The sequence below is a fragment of the Tribolium castaneum genome, chromosome 4, assembly GCF_031307605.1.
Source record: "Tribolium castaneum strain GA2 chromosome 4, icTriCast1.1, whole genome shotgun sequence".
Taxonomy (NCBI): domain Eukaryota; kingdom Metazoa; phylum Arthropoda; class Insecta; order Coleoptera; family Tenebrionidae; genus Tribolium; species Tribolium castaneum.
Genome location: NC_087397.1, coordinates 5,069,692 through 5,097,245, shown reverse-complemented (window position 1 = coordinate 5,097,245; position 27,554 = coordinate 5,069,692). Strand labels below are relative to the sequence as shown.

Below are 27,554 nucleotides of genomic sequence, written 5' to 3'. Positions count from 1 at the left end.
TTCATTATTCATTCACTAGACTATTTCAGAATTATTGTTTCGAGACTGGAATATGCTATAATTATTTTTTGCATTGTTTTAGATTTTTTCGTTGTGCTTATCACGAATATTGTTATCATTATCATGCATTCCGTGTCTACATAAACATTAAGGGGAGTCCAAATGAAACACATTTGATTATATTAAATATTTATTGTAGTTTCAGTTTAATTGATTATAATTTTGGTGGTATGATCACATTTCAGATCCCTTCAGCTTTTTTTGCTCTATACCCGGTCTGGCCTTATAGCTAAACCCGCTGTAAAGAGAATCAATTATTCGATTTATTTTTGATAATCAAACTAATATTGTACCTTCTTCTATATATTCAGGTGGAATTCCAATGTAACTATCATCTTTTTGGATGAAATAATATCCTGAAAGATTATATTTATCCACTGAAACAACTGTAATTTGGTTTACCTCCGTTAATCATATGTAGGGTTTGTTTCTTTATCCGCTCAAACAGAACTAACAACACTAACATGCACAATAAGAATATTGACGATATTGGTAGTAATACAATTAGGTACAGTTCCATTTTTTATTAACTTATTATTAACGAACTAAATAACAGACTCCATTTTTATTGTTTCTAGATCTAATAAGTTTATTGTATGTCACGTCGTATTATCGTTTTTATCTACTGATAAGGTTATTAAATGTATTGCGATAAGTGAACTTCCCAAAAAGAACGCGTATGTCCAAATTACCATTTAGTAAGAATTTCTACTCTCAGTTCCGGCCGATAGTCCCACTGGAAGCACACTTTCAAATAAAATTTTAAAATCTATTACAAACGTTACTATCATCAGCCACATCCGGAGGTATTCCTACAAAACTCCCACCATTCCAGACAAAATAAAACCCTAACGAGATTAACGATGGATTAAGTTGGCTAATACAGCTGTGTCTTACCTTCTTTTATCATTTCAGTGTATTGTTTTTTAGCTCTGAGATAGGCAAACAATATAACAAGCATGATTATAAAGTATATGCAAGAAATGGGCAACATGATAATTAAGTAAGTGTTCATTTTGGCAAGTAGAAATATCAATCAGAAAACATTCACTATTTTAGCAATAAAAATGTTACAAATGCGCACCAGTCATTGATAAAACGGTTTTATCGGTTCAAAGATAGCAACAACGTAATCTTACTAAATTTTATTATAGAATAACCGCAGACTAAACACTTGGCACAATTATTTTGCAAGTTCGTCGGCTCGTTTCGCCGCCGCTTCCACCGCGTTCATAACAGAGCCCCTGCAACCGTCAATTAAAAAAGAAAAAGGTGATTTATCCCCACCTGACTCCCCCTTTCTCCAGCTCGTGCACCCCTGCAATGGTGGTGCCGCCAGCAGAGCAGACTTCGTCTTTCAAAGTCCCCATGTGTTTGCTGGTCTCCAGGACCATTTTGGCGGCCCCCATGACCGTCTGTGCTGCGATTTTCGTCGACATTTCTCGGTGGAGCCCCATTCGGACGCCCCCATCCGACAGGGCTTCGATAAATAGGTACACGAAGGCCGGCCCGCTGCTCGAGATGGCGCCCACAGCGTTGATCATTTTCTCGGGAAGGAGTTGACAACTTCCGGTGACCTCGAGGATTGACTTGATGATGGAGAGGTCTTCTTCGGTGACGTTCTGGCCGGGGCAGTAGGCCGTGTAGCCCTCGCCGACCACGACAGGGGTGTTGGGCATGACTCTTATCACACGCGAGCCTTGGAAAACTTTGGTTTTCTGAAATAATCTCGTTTTTTTGGATGTTTGTATTGGAGTATTTTTACCTCCTCCAGTTCTCTTAAAGTTATTCCGGCTAAAATCGAGACGAACAATTTGTTGCTTATTGGACTGGCTGTCGCGTCTTTGATTATTTTATCGAGGATTTCGCCCAACATGTGCGGCTTAACAGCCAGGAAGACAATGTCCGATTTTTGGGCTACTTCGGTGTTGTCTGTTGTGGTATTCGCGCCAAGTTCTTTCCATACGTTCAGGTTTTTTATGTAAGGGCTTGAGACGTAGACTTGGGAGTAATTTATTAAGCCTCTCCTTTCGATGCTTTTACATAACGCTTTTGCCATGTTTCCATCGCCGATAAAACCGATTTTCTTTTTGATTTTGATGGTGGCAGTGGTGCTAAAGGTTTTACCACTCAGGGCGTTTTTCAAACATTGGCTGAAATTTTTTGCAAAATTCGTATCTAATGTTTGGCAAAAAAATAGAAAAAACTTTTGGTCCTTTTACACAATATTGCAATAATTATTTAAAACGATTAAATAACTGAATACTTACACGATATTGTTATTTTTGGGCACGTGAACTACAGTATTGAAGGAAATCATTTTAATAGAGGCAAAAACTGTTTAAAATAGTATTATTTGAGGTAGTTATTTCCGAGGTTAGATAAACCAGACGGAAATAAACGACACCAGTGGCGGCGCTTCAGGGGCAAATCAATAATGAACTTGAATAAAAGGAAAATAATTTATTCCTCCACATTAGAATAAAACAGATCTAAAAACTTGTCCGTCATGTAATTAATTATTGGTACTTGTTGTTATTCCAGTTGTGTAATTAAAACTAAATATTTATAATATTGCTGGGTCGTTATTGTTCTACTGAGAGAGTCTGATCGGGAAGACGATTTCATTTCTTTTGTCCCAGTTCTGCCGATTTTTTCGCCGCCGCTTCAACAGCGTCCATAATTGCGCCCCTGAAACAATCAGTTAATGTAACACCACTCTGGGTAACGGTTTACCTCACGCCACCCTTTTCCAGGGCGTGGATCCCCGTAATGGTGGTGCCCCCAGGGGAGCACACTTCGTCTTTCAAAACCCCTGTGTGTTTCCCCGATTCCAGGACCATTTTTGCGGCTCCGAGCACAGTCTGAGCGGCGAAATTCGTAGCCATGGCCCGGGGGATTCCCATTTTAACCCCACCGTCAGACAGGGCTTCAATCATCAGATAGACCTGTTAAAATTGTGTTAAAACGGGCCCGACTTGGGGTTTAATTTTTACGAAAGCAGGGCCGCTGCCGGCGAGGGCCCCCACAGCGTTGATCAGCGATTCAGGGACTTGCTTACAGACACCTGACGTTTCTAAGAGAGTTTTTACTAGAGCTATGTCGTCATCGCTGGCCCTTTGGCCAGGACAGAACACTGTGCATCCTTCGCCCACCATCATGGGGGTGTTGGGCATCACGCGGATGACCCGAGAGCCTTCCAAAGTTGCTAGACACTAGAATTTTAACTTTGGTTTGGGAAAGTTGGGGTTGATTTGTTACGTTTTCTAAGGCTTCCAAAGTGATGCCTGCTAGGATTGATACGAAAAGTTTACCCTTGACGGGTTTTTTCATTGTTTCGTAAATGTTGGCTACAGCGGAAGGGAGAATGTGGGGTTTTACAGCTAGGAAAATTATATCAGCGTCGCAAACAACGTCGCCGTTTTGGGTTGTTGTTTTGGAGCCCAAACCCCGCCAATATTCTAAACTACCATCTCGAGGCCCCGAGACAACTAACTGTTTATAGTCCACCAAACCTTAAATATATTTTTTTAGGATGTGACATCAGCTCAGGACAATTTACCCTTTTTAACAATCCCTTCGGCTATCGCTTTTGCCATGTTTCCACCACCGATAAATCCAATAGTTTCATTTAATCGGCCTCTACACGTAATTCCACATTTACAGTCGGGATTTAGAGCCATTTTTTACTTATTAAAGTAATGTCGAGGTGAAATTATGCAAGAAATTGTGGGGTTAGATACAACTGTCAAAGTGACAGCTGATTAGCATAGCCAGTGGCGTAGCAATTTCGTTTTAAAGGGTTACGAGAATGAAATAACGCCTGTATTTAAACCATTTATTTTACGAAGTAATAATATTTATAGAATTAAATATCTTAACCAAAGATATACAATTTTGTTTCATAATCTGAGTAATTTGCTGATGCCGGTAGAAGAGAACAAAACAGAGCGAATCCAGAGTCTTTTAGGTCACACACTTCACCTTCCGAATGCAGTCTTTTCAGTCGAATTTCCGTCAACACTGAGGTTTAATAAAGCTTGGAGTTTGTGTGATAAAACATTAGTGCAGTTTTTCACTCACTGAATAATTTTTACACGATACATTCCATGCTGGCTACGATTTACTAACACTGCTAATGAGCTACAGGTGAGATTGTGTCGCTAAGTTGGTTAGGCAAGCCTATACAATCTCGAGAAAAATTAGAAGCTCCACGATTTGGAGACAAATTGTAGAAAACATTTACCGAAATTTGAGATTTGCGAGTTCAATGCCTTGATTTCAAATATCTATACACTTAACATATCACAAAACTACAATTGCTAGAACCACTGTCGGCATTGCACGGCAAAGGGCTCAAAAATTTCTGTTACTGTGGGCAGTTGAAGCTATCGTTTGGCAAGTGCACACAGTAATAACATTTTTACAGAGCACAGTAAAAAAACTACTAAGGTCTGGCTAAACTATCGTACTGGGCCCAGTTAACAATGGACCAGTACAATAAGATACAGGATATACGTTTACCAAAAAAATCTATTTTTATATTTCAGGCAAAGCATAAAACTTCAACTCCTAGTTCTAAAATCGGTGTACAAAGAATTTATGGAAAAACCGGTCACAAATCAAGTCCCAGTACCACGAAAAATAAATAATTACTATTAGTAATACAAGAAAACTTCAATACTTAATATAATGGAAAAAATAAATACATTTTTGCGGTTCCTTTCATTAATTAGTAATAATGTACAAAATTTGGAAATTGGTTAACACGATACAAACTGTTTAGTGCTTAAAACAATAAAAGACAACACTTAATCCTTCAAAGCGGTGGTTTCTTCTATATTTATAGCCTCTTTTGAAATCTCCGGAGAAGCTACCGTAGTTGCGGCACTTGTCCCAATTACGGTTTTGTTAGCAACAGACGAATTAACGCTGTTGGAATTGCTGTTGCTCAGGGAATTATCATTCAGCTTACTGTCGTCGATTTTTTCACTCTGAGATGAAATTGAATTATCTGTAAAAAAAAAACAAATTAGAAATGACTTCACTACAAAATTATAAACTTCTTACTTTGATAATATTGTCGAGAAGAAGCTTTATTGTTAGGATTGTTAGAACGATGCTTTTGGTTGTTGGCAGAATTGTTTTGTTGTACGGAACCCATTTGCTGGAAATTGACGGGTCGCTGAATTGGAGGAGGGTACCTCTGCATCTGAAGAAATACAATAAATTACGTTATTCACAATTAGGAATTTGGATGTGCTTACATTTCCAGACTGTTGGTTGCCCACCCCTTGATAGAGATTGTATTTATGTTGGGCTGTTGGGCTCGGTTGAGGCGGGGGTTGTTTACAGTTCTGCCTTAACTTAGGGGACGAAATCTGCGAACCTAGGAAATACAGGACTATAAAAAGACATAACTATAAATAACAAATCAAGTTGAGTAAATGGTTGTGTCCAAAATAAATTCTTACCAGAGTTGAAGACCGACGACAGCACTTCTTGACTGCCGGGGCTTTTGAGTTGTTGTGACCTTCCTGTTTGATCACCAATTTGTTGGCTGCCGACGCCTTTCATAAACTGTGTTGGAAGGCTGGACCGAAATTGTTGCGCATTTAGTGCTGCAGCCAACTGCATTGGAGTCGATAAAAAATGCGAGTTGAAACTTTGCAATCCGGCGTTAGTATGAGACTGGTTATGGGTACCAAAAACGTTGCCTTGAAGTCCGTACCCAGCTTGGTGTTGCTGTAACTGAGCAGACTGAATAGTAGAACTTCCAGGCTGTTGGAAATACCCTGTCTGACCTATAAATTACATCAGTAACGGTCTTTAGTGCTTAACAATGTTTCGTAAAATTAGCTCTTAAAATTATCCGTTGATTGCACAACACCACAATATAAAGCATGCCAAAGAATACACAAAATTACAAAAAATATTTATTATACAACTTTCTACATTTACTACAAAAATAATACTAGAGTTGGAGAAAACTAATACATTAAACAGATATGCGAAAATTTACAAGGTTAATTAAACAAAAAAGCGTTGATTAACGAAACGATCAGTGCATACGTCCTTTAAATGACTCAATTATACAAAATAAAATAATTTAGTGTATATAATTTTGATCTTAATGCTATAAACTTAATCACCACACCAAAATAATCCTCAAAAGATACAAGCTTAACCCAAAAAGCACATTAGTGTAAATTCCATGAAGAATTATAAGCTTTGGCAGTACCTGTCGATCCTGAATAATATGATGAAGAAGGCTGCAAAGCGGGAACCACATTGTTCTGCACGGGACCAGTGGGTCCTCTTTGCATCACACCTGCAGCACTTTGCAAATAATTGGCCTGAAGCGCGGGCTCGTACGCCATGTACACTTGCTGGCTCTGTTGAGACTGCTGTTGGTAGGCTTGCCCAACTCCGCCAGCTTTGGTACCTTTGAAGAAGAAAACACAGTGATCAAAATAAAAAATTCAAGGAGCGTAAACCCAACTCACCAATCGCGCTGATTTGTTGGCTGCTGGGTTTGACCGAAGCGGACATCAACGAATTGGAGGAAGTGGACGAAATGAGGACAGTTGTGGGATTATTCAATTGTTGATTTTGTCCGAACGGTCCTGTCGCAGACAGTCTGTAATTACTAATATTTTGGTAAAGGTCGGGCGGCGCTTGGGCCGCAGGAGGGGGGTGAGGTTGGGTCTGTAAATACACCGATTGCGTCGAATACGGACTAGAGGCTGTCTGACCCAAACTATAATGGTTAGGATATTGGGAATATTGGGAACGTCCTTGACCACCTAACACTCCAGTCTGATCGATCTGGAATGGTCCGTAGAGACCCGTCTGTTGTATTTGTTGAGTCGAATTATACATAACGGTTGGCGGTGAAGGTATGGCCGAGATGCCGTATTGATTACTGCCACCAAGACCCGCCTGTAACAAATTAAAAAAAATTTTTTTTTCGTACAAAAAATTAAAATTAACATTACTTGATAGCTAATGTGTTGATTGGCCGTGTATTGCTGAGGGGGTTGGCCTAAATTAACGCCAGTTCCGATGACCGGCTGTAGAGGAGGCGGTGACAAGGGATTCCCCATCAGACTTGGTCCCATGATGCCCGAATGCTGTTGATGAGTCGCTGAATTTAACACAGCTTGGGCACCACCACCTGACACTTGCTGAGTAGGTTTTACCTTCAATGTCACAAGTTTATTATCACTACCAACAGGAGAATAGACAATCACCTTGCACACATTTGTTGTGCTGTTTGAAGCAACTTGATTGGGAGAAGGACTATAACCTTCGTGATTATCGTCGGGAGTATCGTTCCCTTTACCGAAAGCGTTCGGATCCAACGTATTAGGATCCGAAACAAACGAACTCGAGAAACTCGAATTGTTATCTTCTTGTCCAACATTGTGATCAGCTGGGGTTTCCCACATTTTTTTCACTGATTGTATTTTAAAATTCAACGCATCAGGCGTTGTAATCGTGTTATTGCCCGTTGTGATGGCGTGCATCGAACGTGGCATACACAAATTTTTCGAACTTTTCTCTTCGGTCAGATGAGACAGTTCGGAATCAAAAAAATCCAACTTTATATCGGCATTATCTTCTTTAAAAGAGAGCGGAATCTGAATCGACTCGGACTGTTTGTCGTTTTTACAAAGCAAATCCGATATAGGTTTATTGAAACCTGATACCACAGATCCGTCCATGCCTTCATCCAACTTTGAACGTGGCTTATCGGATCTTGAATTTCGAGAACCAGGAGCTGATTTAAAATTTGTGTTTTCGAAAATGATGGTGTTGACAGGAGGCGTCGTACCATCGAGAATTGCCTTGTCCTGCAACTGACTGCTTTTACCGATAATCTGAAATGAAAAACAATAAACAATATAGCACCCGCACTAAGAATATTAATTACATAGAAAAATAAAACTTTTAACCTTCTTACCTTATCATTGCTGGGGCTGTTGCTCTGACTCGCTTGGACATGGTCCAAAGTCTTGCATCCATCCCCAGAAACTCCCAACACATTTTCCGAATCGATATTTCTCAACGGGGGCCCCCCTAACGACTTATCCCAAGCATTCGCCAACGGCATCACAACACTTGACGAATCTTTCATACCGTAAACGTTCATGTTTTGATTCACTTTGTTCATATCATTCACGTCACAAATATTCTGTTGCTGTTGCATTTGCGCTTTTTGCAGTCTATTATTTTCTCTTTGCTTCGCAAACCTCGGCGCCAATTTACTCTGACGCGGCCTTTCAAACGGATTTTTATTAGCTTGTGGTAAAACCGGTGGCGGATTAACAGGAGTTGCCATCAGTGGCGGAATGTTCGAGATTTGTTGCTGTGTTAATTGTACAGTCGAACTACTCTTAGGTTTCCGGTCCTGTTTTCCTGCATCCTTGTCCGGCTTTATCGGCGCCTTGCCCGGTTTCTCGTCGATTGATTTCTGACGTTCCTTCCCAGTTTTCTTACTTTTGACTTCTTGGAAACCATCAGAATCACTCTGAAGGGAGACTTTTTCATCACCATCTTCTGGTTCGGTCTCCGGTTTATTCTTGAGAGAAATATCGGCAATGCCGCTACACAAACTGTTCGGTTCACCCGACTTTTCATCCTTCTTTATTACACTTTGAGAACGCAACGCTCCGCTTGAATTTTGTCTCGGAATGGGATTTTCATTACGAGATGGATGAGTTTTTTTCTCACCACTGGTTAAACGTGGCGGAGCGTTAGTGCGCCGGGTTTGATTCATGCTTAGAGGGCCTCTCAGAGGAGGGTTAGTTTTGTGCGTTTTTTTCAAACCTTTGCCATCTTTATCATCGGAATTATCCGAATTAGAATCAACGGTTTCGTCGTCCCGTTTCCCATCAGCTTTAGTCTTCGATTTTCCTCTTCTGTGGTCAGGTTTCCGACTCTTGGCTTTGTCATCCAACTTGGCTCCCATTTCCTTTCGAGCACTTCCGATGATTCCAGCAGATAGTGCTTGCTGATTTTGCTTAGCTTTGTCTTCAATTGTTATATCACCGGAATTCTCATCACTTGATAATTTTTTTTCTTTATCGTCGTGATGACCGAAAGGACTTTTCGACGGTGGAGGACCGTAACCATCGATTCTTTTACTTAAACCACCTCTACCACGGAAATTGCCACCTCCACGTCCATGCCTCGACGGTTCCCCTCTCGGTACGTAATTCTCGCGTTTGCTGTCCTGCTTATCTTTGTTTCGTTCCAACGTCGCGGTCTTTTCGTTTTGTTTGATTTCCTTATTTTTGTCGTCCTTCTCCGATTTTTTAACGGTTTTAGGACTCTTTAGTGGGACACCATCAACATTTACCTCGTCCATTGAACCTTCTGAATCCGTTCCGTGGAAATCACCCGGTCTCTGAGGCCCTCCGGGGCGCGCTCCTCGACTTGTTTGTCTTTTCGGCCAATTAGTAGACCGGTGATATTCGTTACCACTCCAACCTTTACTCGACGGATAATTGCGGTTTCTACCGCGCTTATCATCTTTATCCTTGAATTCCGAGTTATCAGACTTTTTCAAATCATTCTCTTGCTTAAGCGCTTCCGTGCTCGAGCTGCTTTTATTCTTTTCAAACGTATCCATATATTTAGGATTCTCGGGGTCTATAGTATTGGGTGATACGGCATCAGCCCATGCTTTTGTCCCAGAATCCTGCAACTGGTCCTGCAATTTATTTTCACCAATTGATCCATCTTGGATCTTCTCATCTTTCTTTTCCGCAATTTTCTTATCGGGCATTTGGCCTCTCTTCAATTGTGTCAAACCTCGCTTCTCGTTCTTCATATCGTCAGCCTCTATTCTTTCTTTCGTAATTGGACCTGGAACTTGACGTCGGTCCTCTCTGCCATGATCCCGTCTTTTTTCTTCATATGTAGGTTCAAACACTGTATCAGCCCACGAGCCGATATGATCCCTTGGTTCTGAATCACGTGCCGAATCCCTCGATTGACGTGATTCCCTAGACGCTCTCGAATCTCGACTATCGGGCCTTTGTGGCCTTTCATGCTTATCATCACGATACTTATCTCTCCTATCACCATGCCAATCATCATCATGCTTTTTCTTTTCGTTTTCCTTTTGCCACTTATCCTCGTCTCGATTCTTCCTGTTATAATCGTAATCCTGATGCCTATAATCGTGCGAGTCATCACCAAACCGATCCGACGATTTATGAGACAAGTCCGATTGTGACCGATGTGAACTTCGGTGACTATCTTCAGAACTTTGTCTTTTATAATCCCTTCTATCATCATCCACATCACGATCGGGACTATCATGTCTCAAATTCGTTTTTGACAATCCTTGTCCTCCTTGAGCCCATCGACTATCAAAACTATGCCCGAAATGCATTTGACTCTGCATATTCGAATTCGGGTTATTCCTTTGTTTTTGAAACCTCGGAGGCAATTGAAAATGTCGCGAAAAACTCGGACCGTTCTGTTCGCGAACGTCACGATCTCTTTCAGACCCTTTGACGTGCTTGCGAGGTGCGAAGTTTTTACCCTCGATTTGGGTCAATTGTCTGAAGGAATTTGAACTTTTCTCGTCACTTCCTGTATCGTTTGGCGTTCGGGATCGACTATCACGATCTCTTTCTTTTTCTCTTTGAAAATCAGGGAGGGGAATGTCGGCGGGAACAATTGGTTTTGGTGGGACTACAGAAGGGTTTATCGTCCCAACACCTTCTTCTTCACGATTACGTTTGCTCATTCTTTCTTCCAATTCTTGAAGTTTTTTGGCAGCTCCCTGTTTGGCAGCTTCATTAAAACGTTTTTCCTCTTCTTCTTTGCGTTGCTTGGCTCTCTGAACGGTTAATTCTAGATCCTTGTTGTGTTGGCGACGTTGCTTCCAAAGTTCCTCATCCGAAGAACGTTTATTGTTCCAATTGTTACGGGACTGAGATTCATTCGGATGAGAGTCAGACTTTTCGTGGTCTTTTTGAGTGGTCGTATTGGGTGTAGTAGTTGGGGTAGTTTTAGTTTCTTTTTTCGGTTTTTTCTCCGTGGTAGATTCGTCATCACTGAAAGCCAATTTCTGGTTGTAATCAATATCATCATGACAGGTCCATCCCATGTCCTTGTCAATTTCATCCATGCGACTCAATTCTTCTTCCTTAATGATCGGTCTTGGGGTAATTTCCTCCGCGTCCACCATTCGCGGTGGCGGGCGATTTTCTGGCCGATTACGTCCATTCATCGGCGGAGGAGTTTGAGTAGGAGCACCAGCAGTTCCACCAGTAGCGAAGCTACCTTTGCACATCTGTACAAATTGCAAAATTAAATTAAGTCTAGACTTAAAATAATCTAGACTTACAAAATTTGGCATGACCGCCCGAAATTGCGGTGGCAATTGTTGTTGAGGGAGGCCGACCTGGGCCGACAGCTGTGGCGGGGCACCCAAGGGGACCGAGCTGCTCCTTGGGGGACCTTCGGCACCTGGTCGAGATCCACCCTGTATCCAGGAGCCCTCGGTTTGGGGCCGCAGGCTTAGCCCTGGCGTGTACTGAGCATCGGAACCAGTACGTATGGGGCCGCCATCTCCAACGGACAAGCTGGGGAACTCGTGTTGGAATTGAGGACTCTGATATAATGGTGGATGTGCGGAATCTGGACCGCTCATTACGGCACTCCATGACTTGTCTGTGGTAGCAGGCGTAGCAGAAGGTGTTACATGTTTGTTTGGTGGTGGTATTGTTGTGGTCACCGGAAGGGCAATTGCAGCTTGATGAGAACTCAATTGTGGGGAAGGTTGGCTGCTTGGAGTTGAAGCTGTTGTAGTTGTTGTCTAAACAAAAAATTTAACCACTACAGTTCGAAGTCGTTAATTTTTTTGAAGCTTTCTTCCTCGAAAATTAACGAGACGTTCAGTAAATTCTCAGCCCTAAACAAAGTCTTTCTAGAACAAAATTTTATATTTTTTTTATAGAACAGTTAACAGTAGCTCCAGATTGTCTATTAAAAAAACTCATGCCAAAATGTCTAATTCGCCTCACTTTTGGAGACAAAGCAACCGTAATCGTTGCCTCTATTTCTCTACATTTAATAATTAATTCTTTTAAACAATTCCATAAAATAAAATACAATAGAATTTTAAATAAAGTTTCTTCCAATTAAAGTATGAATGTGTTAATGTACTTTAGAAAAAAAAATGGGTCACTGTAAAAATTCAAAGTGAAAAAATCACACAAAGATTCCAATTATCTGCCTCTTATTTACTACTGTTATTGTGTGTATTACGACTTACGCTTCCACATTTCTTTTCATTAATTTATCTAACAATTCAAGTAGATTAAAATAATATCAAAAAAATTATCTCCACAACTTTGAATATGCAACCACTTCATTATGATAAACATAGTGCACTTTACTGTTCAAGGAAACCCAAGTGCAAACACATTCATGTCTTCATTACGATACTTGTATGTATTTAAACCAAATTCTTATTTGTCAAGTACTACATTAGTAAATTGATATACACTATCGGACAAAAGTAAGGCAACATTTTGAAAAATATAGAAATTAATGTCTATCTAATGTAAATAAATTATGATCGGGCAAACTATGGTATTATTAAAAGAATCAAGGGAAGCTACTGTCATTAATGTCAAATAATTATTTATTAAGGTTGAAAAAAACCGCTTTGTTGAGTTGTAGTGTAAAAAAGAATTATTTTAGGACGACAAAAGTAAGGCAACATTTAGATTTTTTTCAAAAAATGTTGTTATAATGAAAAATTTGTTAGGCCAATATTAACAGTTCGTCTTGTGCAACAATAGCCATGCCAACGGGTACACCAATTGGTAAAGAGTTGAAAGAAAGAGTGATAGATGCTTTCTTAAACAATGAAAAACAAGCGGATATTGCAAGAAGATTTCAACTGCCCAGATACAGCGTGTCTAAAATAATTATTCGCTACAACGAAAGAGGACATTTAAACAATAATGCAAAATCGGGAAGACCACGAAAAACCACTATAAACATGGACAGACGCATTAAAAGAATTTCGGAAAACGATCCATGGAAATCTGCATCTAAAATTATAGCGAAAATACCGGAAGTAGGAGTTAGTACACGAACAATTCAAAGAAGACTGGTTGCAGCAAAGCTTTTTAGTAGACGTCCTGCTAAAAAAACTTTGATTTCCGAAAGAAATAGACGCGCCAGACTTCAATTTGCAAGAGAACATTTGAATTGGACAGTGCAAGATTGGAGGAAAGTTCTGTTTAATGACGAAACTCGATACAAATTATTTAATTCGGATGGAATGAAACGTGTGAGACGGCCAATCAATACACGATTCAACCCCAAGTATGTTACACCCACTATTAAACATGGTCATGGTAGCGTTTTTCTGTGGGGGTGTTTTTCGTGGAATGGTGTGGGTCCGTTGAGCTTTATTGAGGGTAATATGGATCGGTTCATCTATAGGGACATACTCCAAGATGTAATGCTGCCGTATGCAGAATGGGAAATGCCTCTTCGTTGTACCTTTTAGCAAGATAACGACCCCAAACACACTTCTGCATTGGTCAGTGAGTGGTTCCAAAATAATAATATTCATGTTTTGCAATGGTCTGCCCAATCACCAGACCTCAACCCAATTGAGAACTTATGGGAAGAGGTAGAGCGACGAATCCGAATACAAAGATTTTCCAACAAGCAATCTTTGATAGATAAAATCAAGGAAATGTGGTCAAATCTGGATGAAAATGTTATTCAAAAATTAATTTCTTCAATGCCCAGACGGTACCAAAAAATTATACTTAATAAACGGCTATGCCATAAATTATTGAATTTTTCGTTCTATTTATTTAAACTTTAGTGTTGGGTAGTGTTATGTAAATGTTGAATCAAACAAAATTTGAGTTGAAAATATTTTCTGACAATGTTGCCTTACTTTTGTCGCATTAATATCGGGCTTTTTTATATTTCAAGCTAGTAGTATGTCATAATAATTACCCACAGGCTATCCATTTTCAACACGAATAAGAATATCTTTAAACATTTATTATAAAATTAAATTAAAGGTAAATACCAACTCTTAAAATTTAAAATACCAATATTTGTATATTTTTCAACATGTTGCCTTACTTTTGTCCGATAGTGTAAATAGAAACACAATGATTAATGAGAGCATAATCAATCTTGGCAACATACAAAATAAAAATGATTAAAATGAATATTATTTTTGATTGAGGAAAAATCAATTCTAGGTCAACAGGTATCACTGAGTGCGTCAGTAATAATAACGTTTAAAGTTTACTGCTCCAATAATTTTTCTTGTTTTGCTGCTTATTCACTATGTGGAATTTTTATGTTCTCTTTTGTCTGAAAACACAATTACTTGACGATACATTTCCCTTTGCCATATTTTGTAAAAACAAATTAAATAAGCAAAATCTATAAAATATTTCATCCGACACAATTACTTAAAAAAAAACACCAAGGAAGAAGCCCGTTTATTTTTTAAACTGGATTATGCGTGTGAATTTACTCCATATCCGTTAATCACACCACATACCACAAATTTATTTACATTGAGATAAAGGTTCAGTTTACATGGAAAACAGATATCTCGCAATATCAGACAAAACAATTACTCACACATTTTAATATATTGCAAAAAACCTACCGTTGGAGAAGTGGTGGAAGTTGAAGATGTCGATTCTTGTTTTCCCCATCCTGGTCCGCCTGGTGGTACTAAAGGTACAGATGCGTCAGTTCCGCTATGTTCCGATTTCAAAGAAGGTAAATTCGCTGGCGCCCTACGTGCATTGGGCACCTTTCCCAAACTTTGCATGCCATGTTTGTAAGTAAATGTGCTTTTTTGTTGTTGCTTCTCTAAATTTTCACCCTAGACAAGAGAAGCAAAGTTTGTAAAAAATGCAGAACCCTTGAAACATTCAGACCTTACCCTGCTAACTCTGTATAAACTATTTATATCTAACGACTGGAACTTTTGCTTTGATTTCTCCCCCTTGGAGGCCAGACCTGGCAAAGTAGACATGCTGTCTGCACGCAACCATTTAGATCTTCAGGACCCAGCGAACGAACCTTTTTCCTTCAAAAGAAAACGCACAATAAACGATAACATTGTAAATTTTAATTGCGTATGTGTCTGGAATGCCAAGCGAGCGAAACGATTAGTATTCGTAAGGGAACCAATTAATTAGTTAATTATGTAGAAGATTTGCACATTAATATTTGAATGGTGTGTAATAATGCAGTAATAATCATGAAGGACTTTGAAAACGTCAAGGTAAAGCCTTACAACAGTATCGTCGTGCACCAGCAATCCGGAAATGAAATATATCACTCAATTGCTCCAAAAATAGCCCCAATTTCGTGGCAAAACGAAAGAGTCACTCAATCTTGCAACAATCCCGCAAATACAATTACAAAAGAACACAACGTAAGCAGAATCTAGCCCAACCCCAGCTACCTGCCAAAAGCGAACATTGACAAAGCACAAAGCCTCGAAATGAAAAACTTTCGGCCAGTTTAAGCCCCCTGTGCCCACTTTAGACACACAAACACCAAAACCAGGGCACAGTCTTTGAAAACTAGCAGCACATAACGGTACAAAATTTGCTCGGTCGCCGATTGAAATAAAAACATTGTATTATGAAATCTAGTACGTATACGTTCTAAAACGTAAAATAAAGACATACCTTGGTCCGTCCAGATGGGTAAACAGTAATCAACAAGAAATAGATCCGATTAAACGAAAATAGGGACGGATGATCACAGATTTCAGCTTGTTTTTACCACTAAACGTAAACTTTTTCACTTAAGTCAAAATGGCGTACGCCGACTACGGCAGTTTTAATCAATACATGACGTCACGTATATTTATTACCCTGGCGACATCTAGGCAACGTGAACTCTACTTCAGCTGCCGACGCCGACGCCTAGAGGACGCCAAAATCAGTTAAACTAATTCGGCTGGGATAGCAAAAAACAGGGATACGGACAAAAAATTTATTAATTATATTCGGGTATTGCATTGTAGATTAATATATAATTAGTAAAAATTTGCAACTTAAAATTACATGGTCAGATTATTTTACGAGAATACAAATGAAATACATAATATGCTTTTAGCCCTAGTATTTACAGAAAATTTGGTTACACAAGGACTATGCTGGCGTCACGTTACTTCGAGCCATCCGTGACTGTTGCTCCCTGCGGCACTGTTCTACGGTATTTTCCAGCTGCTCCTTCAGTATCAGCAACTCTCTTATTCGCTGGTAAACTGGGTCCTTAAAATTAAAACGTTAAAATTACTTCACAATAAGTAATTAACAATTTCGGCTATATTGTAATAACAGTTACAATATTTACAACACAGCCTTAAAGCATTATCCTGTAGTACCAGCTCGTGCCTACTTGATAATAATTTTAACAAATGAATTTTGTATTGTCCGTGATCAATAAGAATAAGCGCCACATTATTTTAGAACAGAAGTTGAAATAAAAAAATCAACAATAGATTTGTCAAGAGTGAAGTTACCTGTGTTCGCATGCTGGGGTTCCACCTGCAATAGTAAGCCTTCCACAGCTTGATATGTCTAATACTTGCAATCGGAATCAATACTCTCTGCTGATTATTGTTGGCCCAATAGAGCGGATTTTTGTACAAGTCTAGATGACTGTTGGTGTAAGACCACAAAGAGACAGTCTGTTCTTTAAGTTCTGTAAAAAATATTCTAGAATAACATCAAGAAAATAGATAAGAAATTACTCTCTTGCACCCTTTCCCGTTCACTGTTACACAAAAACGTGCCAAACCGACACGAATACAAATGATCAAGAATCGTAATTAAAAAGTAATCATTGAACTCGAAAGCGTTGGGAAACTGTTGCGTTATCTGCCACACGCAGTCGATAAACTGGAGAAAAACAGGTGACCTGTCTGCATCCGAATGATGGTCATCACCGTGTCCGATACGCTACAAATAAACTCACAAAAAAATAAAAGCGTAAATTTTGTACCTGTTGGAATTTGTGGCCAAATGAGAGCCATTCTTTCTCAATCAAAACTTCAAAACCTTTGATCGTGCGATAGTAAGGGTCTAGCATCAGCATTGGCAAAGCCGTCAATTGCGCTGTGCGGTCCCAGCCGTCCGAACAGTGCACCAACACTGAAGTTTTGTGATTTTCAACCTACAAGGGATAATAAAATTGCGAATTTTTCGCCACAAATCAACCTTATCAACGATTCGGACAGCCCCGGCTAAAATACACTTGATGTGCTTCAGCCAATAGGTTGACTCGACCCCTGACAGCCACTTCGTTTCCTCAATGTTGGGATAGCACAGTTCTTTGAGCTTTCGCAAAGACTCCCGCATTACGTGAATGTTGTGAATGTCCAGAAACACGAGCTCTGCGTTCTGGTAGGCGTCTTCAGACTCGTACCTACGTTAAAATTTATTTATTTGGCAAAGTAATATTTAGCCAATTACCCGCCCCCTTTTGCCTTATTGGCGATCGCGTTAGCGCTAGGCCTCGCATCCATGATGAACATTTTATGCGACTGAGCGTTCGCATCCATTATCAGTTGGATGTATCTCTCGTCCTCGCGGCACCTTTTACCACTCACCTTCAATATTACCGATTTGAGTCGAGTTTTAGTGGCTGACAGAATTTCTTACCCCAACCAAAGGTTGCGAACACCTGGTGATGGTGGCCTGCGATTCGGGGTGAATCCAACTAAGGACAGGAATCCTAGCGCGGCTGCGATAGCTCGCCACAGATTTAATATCCTCCTCAGTGGCTTGTGCCGGAATCGCCCAAACAGCCGGATAGCTATCGCAAATGTCGTACTGCTCATTTATTCGCGATATTTTCCACATGTCGTTATTGACCCCCTAAAAGTTTAGTTTGTAGTGACCGGGTCACTTGACCTGACGTTACCATTCTCTTGAGCTCCGCGATTGGCTCATAAATCGCCCACCCGTTCTCGGGAAAAGTCTCAGAGTATTCGAACGCGAACAGCTTGATTTTGTGGGACAGGGGGAAGGCGAATTGTTGCAACTTTTCGAAAACGTCGCGGCGCGAGTGGTTTTCCTGTTTATGGGCGAAACGCAAGTTTCGCATGTCTTTGCAGAACACTTCGATGCCATAGGCGTTCTCCCCACGCGAGGAGGCGCCCCCGACTTTCTCAATACGTGACACCTTCATTTAACAATTAAAACTTGGTAATTGGGATTGAATGAACATACCACACCCAATGGCACGTCGATAATGTTAGGGGTGTCTTTATCTGCCGATCTGAAATACAACCTATAGTTGGTTACGGTCAAGACTCCCCTTGCGGGGCCGTAATAGGGGCAAAGGTAAGTGACGTCCCGTGCTTGGCCTGTTACTTTTTCACCCTGGAGTAAAGGGGGGTCGTCGGGCCGGTTGGGGACGTTGCTTTCGAATGATGTTGCCTTGAAAGTAATGAAGTAGGAAGTGTGGACAAGTGTTTAGTTATTACTTTTTTCCGCTCGAGGGTGGAAACTACATTTTCCGTTGATGTTGAACTGGAGGAGCAGTAGCTCTTGCTGGGCGAGGTCTTACCCCAGCTAGTCTAATCAAAACATCAAATTGCGGCTTTATTAGGGCGGGTTACTTACAGTTTCTTGTTTTGAATTTATTAAGTTAGATTTGGAATCCGACCGGAAGGTATCCAATGTTAGATTTTTACCGTAGCTATTACTGTCCATGTCTAATAACTCGACACTTCCTCTTTTTATCATTCTTTTGATTATTTTAGTTTTATTTTTCAATTTTCATCATTAATTGCTGTCAAATCACTTGTTCCTGTCAAAAACCCAGCTACTGTCACAAAAATGCGCGCCATATCCGCGCCATGTTCAAAGAGGAAAAAAGGAAGATAAAAAACACAAGTCTTATTAAAAAAATTATTTATTTAAGTAGTATCCATTGTATCGTTCGTACAACTTGTTTGTGATTGTGGAGGTCTTGGTTCCTTGTTATTGGTTGCATTCTCTAGAGCTTTGCGATTATAGCGTTTTAGCTTAAATTTTGGTAGAAATCTCAATTCACCATTCCATTCTTTCAACAGACGATATTGTTGTGTGTTCAAAAGATCAGGAATTTCTAAAAACAATAAATTTTAATTGGGGGGGGGCAATTTTTAATTAATCAAATCCTACCCAAACCACATGTATTGAATTCTTCCTTTTCTGTTTTCATAGTCAATTTAATAATATCTTCTCTACTTGCATGTTGACGATTTTTCCTATTCCCAATTGAGTGTTTCAGTTTTATTTGTTCCAGCTCTTCATCAAACCTTGACAAATATCTAGAAAAATAGTTTAAAAAAGTAGTTTAAACCTCAATTCAATAAAACTACTTTTCGACTAATCCCAAGGCTTTTTTAGGGCTGTATGAACTACAATCTGGCTCCAAGTTGTCTCTGAACCATAAAATTTTCTCTCCCAACAAATTTAACTTTATATTACTGTTTTGCTTGATTTTTTCACGGGCCTTGGTCCTAAAAATTACGATACCAATACTTTTTCATATAACGTATTTTTACTCTACTTTTTGATTTGTTTCACAAGGGCATTGGTCTTTCTGCTGTTTGGGTGCTTACACTGTGATATAACTGCAGCTTTCGGCTAAAAACATGAATAAATTAACGCAACTTAAAAATTTTATAAAATCGCACCATTTCGATACTGAATAATCCTTGCAGAACCGAAAACCAAAAAAACGTGTTAAAATTTTTTGAGGTTACTTAATGACATTTTAAACCTAACCACAAATTTGTAAACTACCGGTGATCATAATTTGTTCAAATAACGGGAAAAATGAATAAAATCCCGCTGTTTTTTGTGTTCCAAGTGTTTCTTATAAGCGGCGCGTTCAGTTCGTGTGAAAATCCGGAAATTAAGTCGACGAGTTACACAACTCAAGACGCAACAATCCTCACTCACATTGCTTACATTTCGGAATTTAATGTAAAATGTGGGTCGGGATCACTTACAAATTTGTATTCTTTACTGGGTGATACAATTCAACCGGTTGGAATGACGGGACCAAACAAATACCAGATAAGTTGGACTGAAGAAGTGAAGAATGCCAGGAATGGGGATATCACTATTAAACTCTTTGACGACGATGGTTACGCCTTATTGCGGAAAGCACAGAGAGCTGGAGATGATTTGAAAACAGTTCCGCACTTTGCAGTGATCACAATCAATCATCCAGGGACTTACAAAGGGCCGTGGATTAGTTGTGAATGTTTAGCTGTTGCTTTTTCGCTTGTTGTGTGTTATTATGCGATTCATTTCAGGTCAAAGCTTTTGGCTTAGAAATAAAATATTCAATCAAAATGTTTGTTTATTTATTCTTATAATACAAAATACTGATTTTGTATCACCTGTGATTGCAATTTGTATCACATCCTATTGCTACTACTTGTCATGTCCAAAAAAATAATGGAATGTTACATCATATTACAATAATATTTTTCCTTGAGATTACCACTGTAATTCATAGGGGATTTCTTCTGGGTATTCGCCAGTCAAGCAAGCGGTGCAGTGCCCCTTCTCAGCCCCCTTTTCAATATTTCTGTGTACCGCCTTAACAAGCCCTTCCACACTCAAATATTCCAAACTATCGGCTCCTAAAAATATTTAACAATGTAACGCAAACACATTAAAATATTTTTCGCATTTTTCGTACCAACTTTATCAGCAAGACTTCTCGAATCTAAATCATTAGCAATCAACTCTTCTCTAGTCGGAATATTAATTCCCATGAAGCAGGGGTACTTCAAAGGCGGACTTGCCACTCTAATATGCACCTCTTTAGCCCCCACGCGACGTAACAATTTTATGATAGGACCAATAGTATTGCCTCTTACAATCGAATCGTCAATAAGAATAATTCTTTTGCCTTTTACATTCGTCGATATGGGGCCTGCATAAATTACAGAAAAGTGCATTTGTGTGAAACTTTACGCCGCAACATCCGGTATTATGTCACACGGATAAAAGTGCTGCTCAAGCAATGTTTTTGGGGAAAAACACTTACTAAACTTCAAGGCGACGTTCAGCTGGCGAAGCCGATTGTTCGGTTGGATGAACGTCCTGCCAACGTACGTATTTTTTGTCAAAAGCTCCCCCATCGGGATATTCGACTCCTTGGAGTAGCCAAAAGCGGCCGCATTCCCCGATTCGGGCACAGACCCCACAATGTCCGCTTCAACCGGATGTTCAATGGCCAATTGCCTGCCACAGTGCGACCGCACAGTGTACACCTCTTGCCCCTCAAAAATACTATTGGGCCTCGCGAAATAAACATATTCGAAAATGCAAAAAGCTAGTTGTTTGTTAGCCGGTCGAGCTACTATATCAACCGTTCGCACACCCTGGTGTGTCATTTCGACGATTTCCCCCGGTAAAACCTCCCGAACGTATCTGGTGATGGTCAAAAAGGCGCACGATTCGGACGAAACGAGCCATCCCTCAGGCTGCACGCTTTCGTCATTCCCTGTTTAATTATAAAAGTTTAAGGACTTTTCACAGAATAGTTATTACTGTCGCAATGAGGGGGCAAAATTTTGCCGAGACACAAGGGCCGGTTGCCGTACGGGTCCCTAACAGCGTAAATGCGGTCCTTGAGCATCAGGACTAGCGAGTAGCTCAAGGGGGCCATTTGCATGAAATGACGGATCCTTGCGGGCCAATCGGGACCATTGACTTCGCCTTCTGGCGGTATTAAGCACAGAGCTTGTGTTATAATTTCGCTGTCGGAGTGCGTAGAAAGCCCCACACCCCGGTCTAGAACCTTTTTCCTCAAACTAGAGCAGTTTACTAGCTCGCCATTGTGCGCCGTGGCCAAGGAACCGTGCATGGAGTGCACCACAAACGGTTGGCAATTGATAGCAGCCGAAGCGGCCCTAGTGGCATATCTCGTGTGCCCAATCCCTAGTGAGCCTTTCAGTTTGCTGATATTGTCGTTATTGAAGACGTTCTTGACCAAGCCCATGCCTTTGTGGATGTGAAAATCTTCGCTTCCTTCGCTTGTTGCGACACCGCATGACTCTTGACCCCTATTAAATAATTAATCATTCGTTTGATAACCCCAGCGACTTTACCGATGCTGGAGGGCTTCCAAACCGATACAGATTATCTGAGCGATTTCAGAGTTCGTGTTGGGCCAGTCACTTGTGCCGATAGCCCCAAAAACGCCGCATTCGTGCGTCAAACCGGAAGTAAAGTCGTCCCGAGGCGCATTTTTCAATGCCATTGCTGAACTTACAAATTCAAAAACTGCACACACGTGGTTTCAGGTTACAAATAACTGTAAAACACCTGTTGCACGTTTTGAGACCCATGAATGGGCGAGGGATGGGTGCTACGTAGGCAACATAAAAATCGTAGGGGAAAATTATTTGCATATCTTCACAATTTATTTCGCAGAGGCCAAGAGAAATAAATTATTATTCTGACTCATGTTTAAATAACATACAATCATTATTGATTAGATGGGACTCTTTAGGACAGGTAGGTACAAGGTAATCCAATTTTTTATAAGAAGGTATTTTTAATTTTTTTCTACGGTGTCTGTTCATCGCCCCGTGAAGTATTGTCTGTGCAGGTTTGAAAGAAACTCAATGAATAAAACTTTAAAAAGTATCAGTATTTATTATGTACATTATATTTAAACAATCCAAATAACATTATGGTAATTTTACAAGTAATCTAGTCATGAAATAAATAAGAAAATTCATATACAGTAGTAAGTATATACACTTGAACAAAACTATAAATTCGCCACGATAAAAATATAAAACGACATACTGAACCTTACGTTAAATTTCATAGGCTTAACACTAAATAATACTAACAACAGAATAAGGTAATAAAATAAAGAATGAAATGTTTCAGTTCAGTAATCTAGGTCAACTATCAATATGACTATTTTTTTGTATTTTTTCTACTTTTGTGATTTCAGTAAACTGTAAGTACTAGAGAAATGATGGTGCATTTTCATAGTCAATCACCACTTTGAAACGTTCTTACGATTTACCAAAACTGATTCTTTACAATATTTAAATGCTAGTGTGCCATTGTGTAACTAAGATCCATACACTCCGTATAACTCGGCTTCTCTTCAGGCGGAGGACTGTCACACTCTTCCAGAAACTTGATGACTTTTTCGGTGGCTTTAATTGCGCAAACGCTTGACGCTTCCGTCTGTAAAAAAAAACAATCATAAAACCAACATTTAGCAACAAAACAACACGTACCGAAGCAGTTAAATTCATAAAATTGAAGAACTTCTTCAACAGTTCGACCATATCGGCAAAATTGTTCCCACGGAGGAACTGTCGCACGTTATTTTGGTACTCCTTGTTGTCCATTATCAGGAATCCAATCAACATAACGATGTACGAAGCCAGGAAGGTGTACTCCATATGTGTGCCGGCTTTTTGTAGCACTAGAACCACACAGTTATAAAATCGCAACAAATTATTATAACTCACATTTAGCGACAGTTTCCTCGATAAATTCCTCATTTGACTTGTACGCAACGTTACCACTGTTCTCATCTTTTTCACCGTCCAATATCGCGTTGGTCCGTTTTTCAGCGATTTTCGCACACCCTTCCCAGTGATAAAATTGCGCGATCAAAGCCTCAACGGCACTTTCTTCTCCTACAAATTCACAGTCAGCAAACACCACCGAAGTGATTTTTGACTCACTTGAATAAATACTTTCCAGCTTTGACGGGGCTTTGGCTTCAATCAACAGCTTCTTGTTGTTGTCGTTATCTTGAATAAGGTTAATCAACAACATGAGGACCTGGAATAGTTGGTTATTTGAAGTTTGGGACACAATAAATTATTACCAAAACTCCCAATTCGAATTTCTTTTGTTCGGGGATATAGTGCGGCACTTGGAGAAGCAGATGCAGGCTTGTTTCAATAATGCCGTTCCTCGAACCTATTAAGGTACTTCCCATGGCTGTAAAAACAGTGTTAATTGGGTGAAATTTTAACTGTCAGAACCTACATTGTTTACTAAAGTGGTGTGTTAAATTAATTAATACTTTCAGAGTTACGAGAAGAGCTTCCCTTATTATAGTCCCAGTCGACTCCTTATCGGTTATATCAGTCACTGGATACAGAGGTATTTCACCATCACATAGTTTATACAAATTAACGAGCGTATCTAAAATTACTCCATCATTATATTTTAACAGGTACGTTTGATTCTCTTCATTATTATGAGTGACCTACAAGTGAAAAGTTATTTTGCGCCGATTCACATAAAAATCGTACATTTTCCAGCACACGTAAACACCTATCAACTTTCCGAAGTTTATCTAACAAGGCATCAGTCCACGAAACCACATAATCAGACACCTGTCTACAGCACTCGCATATCGTCTTCATAATATGCTCCAAGCCGCCCAACTCCCGCAGCTCCTCCTTGAACCACTCGCCTGCCCTTTTCGACGTGAGACTCAAAAGCGTCTCCATTGCCAATTGACCCACAGTTATATTATCGAGATTCAGATGCATGGCATGCCCTTGACTTTGTATCTCGGCACACAGCTCCCTAACTTTCTGTTTATTTTTCTCCAACTGGGCCGAGCTCAAGCCGCAGACGTCGAGCGCTTGCTGGTAGCTTACGTCCGATTCGAGAAGGTTTAACATGAGTTCGAGGCAATCGCGGTCTAGGTCCATGTTGAGCCGGTCCTGGCTCAGGACGAACATGACAGTCGCTGTACATAGACCAAGACTCTAAAACACGATTTGAGTAATTTGGAAATTTCAATTGGTGAAATAATACTTGGTCTTTGGTGGCGTCATGTAGTGCCTTGAAAAATTTAGCTACGGTTCCGTGAGCACGCACGTGCATCCGGAACGCAGGCACCATACATTTAGAAGCTAGAGTAATGGCCGATAAACAGCGAGTACTGATTGGATTATTATCCTGCAAGGCATCAAGGATGTACTCCACGTCGTCGTTGAATTCTTGAAATTCGCCGATTTCCTGGATCTGGTGGGCTTTCTTCACGTTGCGGACGACTGTGTAAAACTGAGAAAACATACAAATTAATCAGATAAACCAAACAGTAACAGTCCACAAAGCGAAATAACAAGAACGTTTATTTTTTTAGCAAATAACTTTTTATTGACAAATGCGTAATACCATCCAAATGAAGCTTTTTTAATGTTTTCTTTACAAAAAATGCGTCTCTCACTTTTGTTTATATTAACTAAAACCTGTTCTTATTTAATTACACTGGTTTACAAAATATTTCAAGTATATATGATTCGGTTGTAAAAAGAATTATTAATTACTTATGGTACTATGTAATATTCAATATTTAAATTAAAAAATTAGCAGAACGTCTGTACTCCAAGTATAGATAACTGTGAATTGTTTATCTTCTTCTTATTTTTTTTGATGCTTCAATTTATTTGATTCAATTACTTATTATTTTATTCAAAAAAATTCAGGAATACACAATTAATTCATGCTGTATTATGTTAATAACTAGTTTAAAAGTACAGTTTATGATTATATTACAGAAAAAAACTTTTAAAAAATTCATCAGTTCATCACCAAATTGAGGCCATTTAAATTATATTAAATTATGTAGTGTTCTATGGGCATAATAAAAAAAATAAATATATTTTATTTGTTAAATTTCGTATAAATATTATTTTAATTTTAATATAATGTTCAAAAATAATTTTTTGTAAACATGAGTTACTTTTTAATGCTTGTATTTTTTTGTCTTCATACAACTCACCCCTTTGTCACTCTTGGTGCACTTGATACTGGTCACACTCTCGTCCTCGCCGTCGCTGTTGCCCCCAACCGTGACCCTCGTCAAAGGATCATCATTAAAACTGAACTCGTCATACACTGAACCACCCGTATTATTGCTACTAGGATTTTCGTTCGATTTTTGCGTGGCGTCTTTATCATCACTCCACTTGTGTCTGTACAACGCGCGCCGTTTTTTCGTCACGTCCGTAACTAAAGGTCTACTTTTAAAAATACTTCCTTTCTTCTTTGAGATAACTAATTTAACGGGAGGGCTAGTTTCGGGGGCGCCTTCTTCCGCACTTTTCTCCTTCTGCTCTTCCACCGGCAGTGGGAGCGGTTCCGAATCCTCGGTTAGCTGCGTTTTGATTTCTGAGTCTGGGGTGGTGCTGTTGCTGTCCTCGTCGGTGTCCCATTCCTCTTCTATTGAACCCTTGGTCACTGGTTCTTCCCCCGATTTGGTTTCTTCAACCGGTTGGCTTTTTTCTTCGATGGTTTCACTCGGTTTAGTTTCGATTTGTTCGGTTTTGTCGGTTTCTTCCGGCTCTTTTTCGGCACTAATTTCGCTATCTACGTAATCAATTCCTGAATCTTCGGTGCTGTTCTTCTCTTCGGGGAACAGCTGCGAAGGCGAGTTTGGTTTAAGCAAGTTATCGTACATGGCTTTCCGCTCCATTTCGTATCTTTCAGCTGGGATGTATTGCGGGGACAGGTCTATGTCCTGTTTGGGCGAAGTGAAGAGGGAGAATTCGGTCGGAGTGTCGGCCGTTGCCGGACTGCTGCTGGGGTCCTGTTGCATGCTTCTTCTCGCTGACCTGGTGATGCGACAATTTGGTGATCTTTGTGCTGTGTCCCTGAGAGCCCTTGGAGAGGTGGCGTTTGAAGTCGATGGGGTGCTGGATGGTGTGGGCGTGCTTTCAGATTCGTCCGAATCGTTCACTAACTGGGATTTTCCTTTACATATCCTTAAAACTATTGGAGGTTTTGTTTCGTTTCGTTTAGAATTATTTACATTTGAACTTAGTACAGTCTTTTCAGGCGAGTTGCTCTTTGACGAAAAAAATTTACGACCAACACTTTTGGATTTCTCCGTCGGTTCGTTTACTAATTTCAGCTTCTTTGTTACGTTGCCGTATGTCATGTCGGCCTTGTAGGACGAAGACAGGTCAGGGGGTTCCGTGTTGCGACTCTTGAAGAACTTCTTCGGCTTCGGCACGGACTCTCCTTCAGATGAGGCGTTTTTTTCGTTTTCTGAACGAGACAAACCTGGATTATAACAACTACAGTGAATGGGGGCTTTGAGAGCTTAAACTACTGGCTCTTAAAAAAACCTAACTAAATCAACTCAATTCCATAAGTATTAATGACCACAAAAACAGAACTGTTGCGAAATTATAGTTGTATGTCGAAAATTGTCGAGGGGCAACTTACCATTGCTGGTACGTATGGAAGTGAAGGAGGTGATGCCCCACTTGCCCACAGTGGCTGCAGACCTTGCGGCAGATGGTTTGTTAGCATTTTCCTTAAATAAATTGTCGAAATGGAAACTTGCATGTGAACTTCCTCCACGGCGATACTTCCCATACCCTCTTGACATTTTTAAAAGTTGAACTCAAAAGTACCCCTCACTCA

The 27,554-nt window shown here is 39.9% G+C and overlaps 7 protein-coding genes across 11 annotated transcripts; all 7 read right to left on the bottom strand.

Annotated features, from left to right (window-relative positions):
* Window positions 1–569: 569 nt before the first annotated feature.
* Window positions 570–2,518, bottom strand: LOC663628 (uncharacterized). The gene is made up of 6 exons (XM_969666.5): window positions 2,331–2,518; window positions 1,826–2,213; window positions 1,348–1,778; window positions 958–1,304; window positions 846–908; window positions 570–796 (listed from the first exon to the last, which is right to left on the bottom strand). Exons 1-4 carry the CDS (start codon window positions 2,378–2,380, stop codon window positions 1,244–1,246), a joined length of 930 nt encoding a protein of 309 aa, XP_974759.1. The 5' UTR covers window positions 2,381–2,518; the 3' UTR covers window positions 570–796; window positions 846–908; window positions 958–1,243.
* P5cr (Pyrroline 5-carboyxlate reductase) lies at window positions 2,509–3,828 on the bottom strand. The gene is made up of 5 exons (XM_969683.3): window positions 3,623–3,828; window positions 3,322–3,575; window positions 3,057–3,275; window positions 2,797–3,008; window positions 2,509–2,751 (listed from the first exon to the last, which is right to left on the bottom strand). Exons 1-5 carry the CDS (start codon window positions 3,741–3,743, stop codon window positions 2,685–2,687), a joined length of 873 nt encoding a protein of 290 aa, XP_974776.1. The 5' UTR covers window positions 3,744–3,828; the 3' UTR covers window positions 2,509–2,684.
* A 56-nt stretch (window positions 3,829–3,884) lies between these two features.
* Window positions 3,885–15,949, bottom strand: nocte (no circadian temperature entrainment). 3 transcript variants are annotated; one of them, XM_015984800.2, is made up of 13 exons: window positions 15,786–15,949; window positions 15,029–15,175; window positions 14,747–14,968; window positions 11,429–11,899; window positions 8,027–11,374; window positions 7,314–7,943; window positions 7,059–7,262; window positions 6,567–7,002; window positions 6,302–6,505; window positions 5,535–5,864; window positions 5,328–5,464; window positions 5,131–5,272; window positions 3,885–5,074 (listed from the first exon to the last, which is right to left on the bottom strand). In XM_015984800.2, exons 2-13 carry the CDS (start codon window positions 15,119–15,121, stop codon window positions 4,872–4,874), a joined length of 6,420 nt encoding a protein of 2,139 aa, XP_015840286.2. In that variant the 5' UTR covers window positions 15,122–15,175; window positions 15,786–15,949; the 3' UTR covers window positions 3,885–4,871. The 3 variants fall into 3 exon arrangements, with proteins under 3 accessions (XP_015840286.2, XP_064212179.1, XP_064212178.1); XM_064356109.1 differs by having other exon boundaries at window positions 5,328–5,449; XM_064356108.1 differs by lacking the exon at window positions 15,786–15,949 and adding an exon at window positions 15,386–15,665.
* A 132-nt stretch (window positions 15,950–16,081) lies between these two features.
* On the bottom strand, window positions 16,082–18,951 carry mtm (myotubularin). The gene is made up of 11 exons (XM_969733.5): window positions 18,735–18,951; window positions 18,596–18,688; window positions 18,339–18,548; window positions 18,031–18,291; window positions 17,769–17,984; window positions 17,580–17,716; window positions 17,325–17,532; window positions 17,110–17,280; window positions 16,859–17,066; window positions 16,628–16,809; window positions 16,082–16,376 (listed from the first exon to the last, which is right to left on the bottom strand). Exons 1-11 carry the CDS (start codon window positions 18,855–18,857, stop codon window positions 16,254–16,256), a joined length of 1,932 nt encoding a protein of 643 aa, XP_974826.2. The 5' UTR covers window positions 18,858–18,951; the 3' UTR covers window positions 16,082–16,253.
* A 57-nt stretch (window positions 18,952–19,008) lies between these two features.
* LOC103315101 (uncharacterized protein) lies at window positions 19,009–20,413 on the bottom strand. The gene is made up of 5 exons (XM_008202942.3): window positions 19,796–20,413; window positions 19,669–19,745; window positions 19,478–19,618; window positions 19,278–19,426; window positions 19,009–19,221 (listed from the first exon to the last, which is right to left on the bottom strand). The coding sequence occupies exons 1-5, from the start codon at window positions 19,796–19,798 to the stop codon at window positions 19,031–19,033; spliced, it is 561 nt and encodes a 186-aa protein (XP_008201164.1). The 5' UTR covers window positions 19,799–20,413; the 3' UTR covers window positions 19,009–19,030.
* Window positions 20,414–20,451: 38 nt separating this feature from the next.
* On the bottom strand, window positions 20,452–22,506 carry LOC663722 (amidophosphoribosyltransferase). The gene is made up of 5 exons (XM_969757.5): window positions 22,232–22,506; window positions 21,672–22,186; window positions 21,166–21,624; window positions 20,815–21,051; window positions 20,452–20,755 (listed from the first exon to the last, which is right to left on the bottom strand). The coding sequence occupies exons 1-5, from the start codon at window positions 22,381–22,383 to the stop codon at window positions 20,610–20,612; spliced, it is 1,509 nt and encodes a 502-aa protein (XP_974850.1). The 5' UTR covers window positions 22,384–22,506; the 3' UTR covers window positions 20,452–20,609.
* Window positions 22,507–22,755: 249 nt separating this feature from the next.
* wapl (wings apart-like) lies at window positions 22,756–27,519 on the bottom strand. 3 transcript variants are annotated; one of them, XM_008202944.3, is made up of 10 exons: window positions 27,354–27,519; window positions 25,906–27,188; window positions 24,936–25,184; window positions 24,422–24,886; window positions 24,153–24,375; window positions 23,989–24,104; window positions 23,843–23,942; window positions 23,624–23,794; window positions 23,387–23,577; window positions 22,756–23,333 (listed from the first exon to the last, which is right to left on the bottom strand). In XM_008202944.3, the coding sequence occupies exons 1-10, from the start codon at window positions 27,517–27,519 to the stop codon at window positions 23,196–23,198; spliced, it is 3,102 nt and encodes a 1,033-aa protein (XP_008201166.1). In that variant the 3' UTR covers window positions 22,756–23,195. The 3 variants fall into 3 exon arrangements, with proteins under 3 accessions (XP_008201166.1, XP_064212180.1, XP_064212181.1); XM_064356110.1 differs by having other exon boundaries at window positions 23,624–23,942; XM_064356111.1 differs by having other exon boundaries at window positions 23,624–23,942; window positions 25,906–27,173.
* Between the last annotated feature and the right edge of the window lie 35 nt (window positions 27,520–27,554).

What these genes read in the sequence shown, in the direction of transcription:
- LOC663628 (XM_969666.5), bottom strand. Translation starts at nt 2,380, where the DNA reads ATGATTTCCTTCAATACTGTAGTTCACGTGCCCAAAAATAACAATATC. An exon ending in CCCAAAAATAACAATATCGT is followed by an intron (nt 2,214 to 2,330) that starts GTAAGTATTCAG and finishes AAAAAATTTCAG; the next exon opens with CCAATGTTTGAAAAACGCCC. An exon ending in CTTTAAGAGAACTGGAGGAG is followed by an intron (nt 1,779 to 1,825) that starts GTAAAAATACTC and finishes AGATTATTTCAG; the next exon opens with AAAACCAAAGTTTTCCAAGG.
- P5cr (XM_969683.3), bottom strand. Translation starts at nt 3,743, where the DNA reads ATGGCTCTAAATCCCGACTGTAAATGTGGAATTACGTGTAGAGGCCGA. An exon ending in CCGGCAGCGGCCCTGCTTTC is followed by an intron (nt 3,009 to 3,056) that starts GTAAAAATTAAA and finishes CAATTTTAACAG; the next exon opens with GTCTATCTGATGATTGAAGC. An exon ending in CTGGAAAAGGGTGGCGTGAG is followed by an intron (nt 2,752 to 2,796) that starts GTAAACCGTTAC and finishes TGATTGTTTCAG; the next exon opens with GGGCGCAATTATGGACGCTG.
- nocte (XM_015984800.2), bottom strand. Translation starts at nt 15,121, where the DNA reads ATGTCTACTTTGCCAGGTCTGGCCTCCAAGGGGGAGAAATCAAAGCAA. An exon ending in ATCAACACATTAGCTATCAA is followed by an intron (nt 7,003 to 7,058) that starts GTAATGTTAATT and finishes AATTTGTTACAG; the next exon opens with GCGGGTCTTGGTGGCAGTAA. An exon ending in TTCTCGACAATATTATCAAA is followed by an intron (nt 5,075 to 5,130) that starts GTAAGAAGTTTA and finishes TTTTTTTTACAG; the next exon opens with ATAATTCAATTTCATCTCAG.
- mtm (XM_969733.5), bottom strand. Translation starts at nt 18,857, where the DNA reads ATGATAAAAAGAGGAAGTGTCGAGTTATTAGACATGGACAGTAATAGC. An exon ending in TCGACGTGCCATTGGGTGTG is followed by an intron (nt 18,292 to 18,338) that starts GTATGTTCATTC and finishes TGTTAAATGAAG; the next exon opens with GTGTCACGTATTGAGAAAGT. An exon ending in TCGCGGAGCTCAAGAGAATG is followed by an intron (nt 17,985 to 18,030) that starts GTAACGTCAGGT and finishes CTAAACTTTTAG; the next exon opens with GGGGTCAATAACGACATGTG.
- LOC103315101 (XM_008202942.3), bottom strand. An exon ending in GCCTTGGGATTAGTCGAAAA is followed by an intron (nt 19,427 to 19,477) that starts GTAGTTTTATTG and finishes CTATTTTTCTAG; the next exon opens with ATATTTGTCAAGGTTTGATG. An exon ending in ATTCAATACATGTGGTTTGG is followed by an intron (nt 19,222 to 19,277) that starts GTAGGATTTGAT and finishes TATTGTTTTTAG; the next exon opens with AAATTCCTGATCTTTTGAAC.
- LOC663722 (XM_969757.5), bottom strand. Translation starts at nt 22,383, where the DNA reads ATGGCATTGAAAAATGCGCCTCGGGACGACTTTACTTCCGGTTTGACG. An exon ending in GAACGTCGCCTTGAAGTTTA is followed by an intron (nt 21,052 to 21,165) that starts GTAAGTGTTTTT and finishes TAATTTATGCAG; the next exon opens with GCCCCATATCGACGAATGTA. An exon ending in AAGTCTTGCTGATAAAGTTG is followed by an intron (nt 20,756 to 20,814) that starts GTACGAAAAATG and finishes AAATATTTTTAG; the next exon opens with GAGCCGATAGTTTGGAATAT.
- wapl (XM_064356110.1), bottom strand. Translation starts at nt 27,519, where the DNA reads ATGTCAAGAGGGTATGGGAAGTATCGCCGTGGAGGAAGTTCACATGCA. An exon ending in TTCCATACGTACCAGCAATG is followed by an intron (nt 27,189 to 27,353) that starts GTAAGTTGCCCC and finishes GTTATAATCCAG; the next exon opens with GTTTGTCTCGTTCAGAAAAC. An exon ending in GCACCAAGAGTGACAAAGGG is followed by an intron (nt 25,185 to 25,905) that starts GTGAGTTGTATG and finishes ATGTTTTCTCAG; the next exon opens with TTTTACACAGTCGTCCGCAA.